Raw genomic sequence first — 5,000 nt, 5'->3', positions numbered from 1 at the left:
GAGTCAGCGCGGATCGCTGTGTCCGGGTAGTGGGCCGGACACAGCGTTCCGCGCAAATCGGAGGCATGGGGTTTATCAGGGAAAAAATCGACTGGGACAAATTGACTAATTGGCATCTTTTTATACAAGTTGGCATCTACATATCTGCGTAGGTGGAAGCTAGCCAGTGTGTTTCCTGTAGTCGTGGAGTGAGTTGTATCAGGTTGAGAGGGCCGAGTTGCAATCGTTCTTTTGTGAGTTCGCATGGCATTTTTGTGTATCAAACCCCACCCCCCCCCCCCCCCGTGATGTCTAGACCCTGTACAAGTCACGATGACATTGTTAGAGTGATAACCTGTCATAATTTAGGTCAGCAAACGAAGGAAATCGTCAGGAATACTGGCGTGAACGAGAGGACAGTGAGGCGCTTGGTGGCGAAGTACAAGGCAGGAGGTAGCGCCGAGGTCCCTTCTCACTCCCAGGCTGGTTCCCCTCCCCGGAAGATTCCTGATCGTACTTTACATATATTAAAGCGAACTCTAGAAGAAAATCCAACATTAACAGCTAAGCAACTTAAAGAACAGAACCCTAAATTGTTGAGCGACGTCAGTGTTCGTACGATTCAGGAAAACCTGTCGAAGCGCCTCGACTTCGAGAAAGTGATCGCGCGAAAGAAGCCCGCTATAACTTTGAAACAAAGGCAGAGGAGGGTTGCTTTTGCCAAGACATACAAGGATTGGACCTTGGAGCAGTGGCGTAGTGTCTTGTGGAGTGACGAAGCGACCTTTTGTGTGAGTGAGACGACCGGGAAAAAAGTGTGGCGGCGAAAGGGGTCAGATCCTCTTAAGCCTAATCTCACGCCCAAGACAGTTAAGCACCCAGCATCGCTTATGGTCTGGGGTTCGTTTGCCTACGGTGGTGCCCCAAGCCTTGTTGTTTTGCCTAAAGGCATAACGGTTAATGCTGACCGCTATTTGAACATTTTAAAAGACAATTTAGCGGATTGTTTTGCGGCTACAGGAGCTGAAATTTTTCAGCAGGACGGTGCCCCTTGCCATACGGCTAAAAAAGGGAAAAAGTGGCTGGAAAATAGCGAAGTGAACTATATTCCTGATTGGCCAGGTCAAAGTCCTGATATTTCGCCCATTGAGAACCTTTGGGCGATAGTTAAAGCCCGCCTTCGTAAAGAAGTGACGACAAACGTGACACTTCTCGAGGCGGCGCTCCATAAGGTGTGGGCGGAAATTCCTGCTGAAATACTCCAAAACCTCGCCGATAGTGTTCCTCGACGACTTTTGGAGGTCAAGAAGAGGAAAGGCTACCCTATAGACAAGTAGCAGGGATATTGGTGAGTGTTCAATTAAATTTTTATTGTTTTATATTGTGTATTAGTGTAGATATGGGGGGGGGGACCAAAATGAATGCACGGCGGATGCTGCCCGGACACATATGTGTGTGTATATATGTGTATATATATATACATATATATATATATGTATATATATATATATATATATATATATATATATATATATATATATATATATATATATATATATATGTGTGTATATATATATGTATATATATATATATATATATATATATATATATATATATATATATATATATATATATATATATATATATACTGTATATTATGTTATAAATTCATCAATTATCCCGAAATTTATGAAAATAAATTAGTAAATCATATCCTAAAATTCCACATAAATCTGAAACACATATCACCTTAAGAGTAAAATTCAATGAATTTCCGAAGTTCCTCCGAAAAAACTTAACTCCCAGCCAACTAAAAATCCCAAGTCAAATAAGAAGAAAGAGGAAGAGAAATAAAATGGGATGAAAAGTATTTTAAAAAGATGAGTAAAAAACGAGATTTCCTCTCTAAAGCCGTGAACAATATTCCCGGTGACTGTAGGGGGAAAAAGGCAATATCATGTGTTAAAAGACCCAATACCTGTCAATTGCGAGAGATGGCGAGAGATGGCGAGACAACGGCAACACCACTCCGCCATCACGTCTTTAATCCGTAATACTCTCAAGTCTTTCTTTTGTTTCTACTCTTTCTCCTGCCACCCCTTATCCCTTCTGCTGCATTCTTCGCTGGGTTGATTGCATTCTGGTGCTACCCTTTTTTAAGGGGGGTATCATATTTACTTTCAGCCCGTGTAAAAAGTGTCAAGCGTATTTATAGCAACAGAAAAAAAAAAGTAAGGGGTTGAAAGAATGAGTAGGACTGTAAGAGCTTTGGCCATTTCCATTGCTCGTCTGGTTTTTACATATGTTTTCTATTGGAAGATTAAAAGTGACGCCATTCTTCATGGCGAGGGAGAGAGAGAGAGACAGACAGCTGCCACTCAAAAGGGAAAGAAAAGATTTGGTTGTCCCATTTGCTTAGTTTGTCTGTCCTTTATAGTTTCTTGACCTTGTTTAAAGGTTTAAAGATCGCTCGTCAATGGCAGAGGAAAGGGATAGTTACAGTGACCTAGAGACTGATCTTTCAATCCAAGCTAGGACCAGGGAGGGCCAGGCGATGGCTGCTGATGACTCAGCAGGTATACCTATAGGCTCTCCCCAAACGTCCCATCCTTAGCTCACGAGGATGGTGAGGTTGCGCACACTACAAGAAACTAGCGAGCATGAGCGGGTCTCGAACGAAAGTCCAGCCGATCGCCAGGTAGGGATGTTTTCAATAGACTACCACAACCCTTTCGAAAATGTTCTAGGTAACAACATTGTTAATTGGTGATTATCTTTACAAACATTTGTTTTATAACCTAAAAGAAGTCTTTATTGATAATATCGATAATAAAATCCTATAGCATTTACTACACGTTTATATAATGCGTGTTCAATTGATAAGATTTTCTATGTTATAAGATTTTGTATGTTTAAAAAATCTAAGAACACCAGAGAAAAATATTTTATGACGATTAGAAAATTACATAGATTATCATTTTTGTTTTCTAGTTTATAAGAAATCTTTATTGATAAAAACGATAAAATCTTATACCATTTACTAGGTGTTTATACCAACCAATTACATTAACGCAAAACCGATGCCCGAATCTAAAAAAAAAAATGAATACAAGATTCCCGGATATTCAATTATGGGAAGAATTTCTTCACACGCCACAAGAAAATAGGTTTCCTTGGATAATGAAATTCCATTTTGCCTCGATAATTTTCACTCTAATCTTGTTCGATGTTGCTCGGCGTTTCATATAGGCCTGGACTTACTTTTTTTTTAGGCAATGACTTTAACCATATCTTTTTTAGGCAATGATTAATAATTTATTTTTTCAGCATTTTATTTAACCATATCTATTTTAGGCAACGACTTTACCAATATCCTTTTCAAGCAATGACTTTAACCATATCTGTTTCTTGCAATGACTTTACCCCTATCTTTTTTCAACAAATGTATTTAACCATTTCTTTGTCAGGCAATGACTTTAACCCTATATCTTTTTTCAGGCAATGAATCTAACCATATATTTTCTAAGCAATGACTTTTATCATATCTTTTTCAAGCAAGGACTTCAAACCATATCTTTCTTTTAAGGCAATGAATTTAACCATATATTTCTAAGGCAATGACTATAACCATATCTTTATTCAGCAATGTATTTCACCATATCTTTTTTAGGCAATGACTTTAACCCTATATCTTTTTCAGGGAAAGAATTTAACTATCTTTTTTAGGAAATGACGTATACCATATCTTTTTCAGGCAATGACTTTAACCCTTTTTTTTTTTTTTTAGGCAATGACTTTAACCATATCTTTTTCAGGCAATGACTTTAACCCTTCTTTTTTTTTAGGCAATGACTTAAACCATATCTTTTTCAGGCAGTGACCTTAACCCTATATTTTTCAGGCAACAACTTTAACCATATCTTTTTTTTTTTCAGGTAACGACTTTCAGCGTACCTTTTTCTGACAACGGCTTTAAAACATATCTTTTTCATGCAATGATTTTAACCATGTCTTTTTCAGGCAATGAATTTAACAATATCTTTTTTTAGGTAAGGATTTTAAATATATCTTTATCATGCAATGACTTTAACCACATCCTTTTTAGGCAAGGATTTTAACCATATTTGTCAAGCAATGATTTTAACCATATTTTCAGGTAAAGTCTTTAACCATAACTTTATTCGGGCAATGACTTTAACCATAACTTTTTCAGGCAATGACTTTAACCATATCTTCATCATGCAATGACTTTAACCGTATCCTTTCTAGGTAAGGATTTTAAACATAATTTTCCAGGCTTTGGCTTTAACCATATTTTTCTTTTAAGATTAATTAATTCAACTGTGAAAAAACGCAAATTAAATTACCTTCTCTGCGCTAATTAAGAGCACCGAATCCCGACCGCAAATCTGAAAAAGAGTTGTTAACTTAATTAAGAACAACACGGCCGTAAACTTAAAGCAAACGAAGAAATGGGTCAAAAACAATAATTCTGAGAAAGAAAACGAAATTATGACTTCTTCGAGCGAAAACAGGAAATTATATCCTGCTCCTCCTCGATCTGCTTCTCTTCCCAGGAAACGAAGAAATGGGAAGATCCAAAGCCCAAGACTTAGAAACGGAGTCTGAATCTTAAGAAGAAGAGGAACTTCTTCAGAAATAAAGAAAAATTAGAGTTAGGATATTTTCATCATATATGTTACGTACCTGCGTAAATGTATTATTAAAAATAGCAGCAGCATCTTAATCATTTTGCAATTATATCGTATTTTCAATGTATAAGGAACAATATATTGTGGATTTACCTTGTTCATTATTGGGTATATTCAATAGGTTTTGTGTAACTAGAAATTGAAGACATGAACGCCTTCAAATAATGTCCCCTATAAAATAAAAAGCCAAGTGATATATATATATATATATATATATATATATATATATATATATATATATATATATGTATATATATACACATATATATACTGTATATATATGTAAATATATACTTGTATATATATATA

At 36.3% G+C, this 5,000-nt stretch overlaps 1 protein-coding gene across 1 annotated transcript in view; it reads right to left on the bottom strand.

Annotated features, from left to right (window-relative positions):
* LOC137632430 (uncharacterized) overlaps positions 1 to 5,000 on the bottom strand; it is a 439,856-nt gene that overhangs the window by 40,871 nt on the left and 393,985 nt on the right. Inside the window, exon 3 of the mRNA XM_068364361.1 lies at positions 4,347 to 4,388. Coding sequence (XP_068220462.1) covers positions 4,347 to 4,388 — 42 coding nt within the window. The remainder of the gene's footprint in view (positions 1 to 4,346; positions 4,389 to 5,000) is intronic.

This window comes from Palaemon carinicauda, chromosome 41 (genome assembly GCF_036898095.1).
Source record: "Palaemon carinicauda isolate YSFRI2023 chromosome 41, ASM3689809v2, whole genome shotgun sequence".
In the NCBI taxonomy this organism is placed as follows: Eukaryota; Metazoa; Arthropoda; class Malacostraca; order Decapoda; family Palaemonidae; genus Palaemon; species Palaemon carinicauda.
The sequence above is the reverse complement of the archived record's forward strand: the minus strand, read 5'-3'. Positions and strand labels throughout refer to the sequence as shown.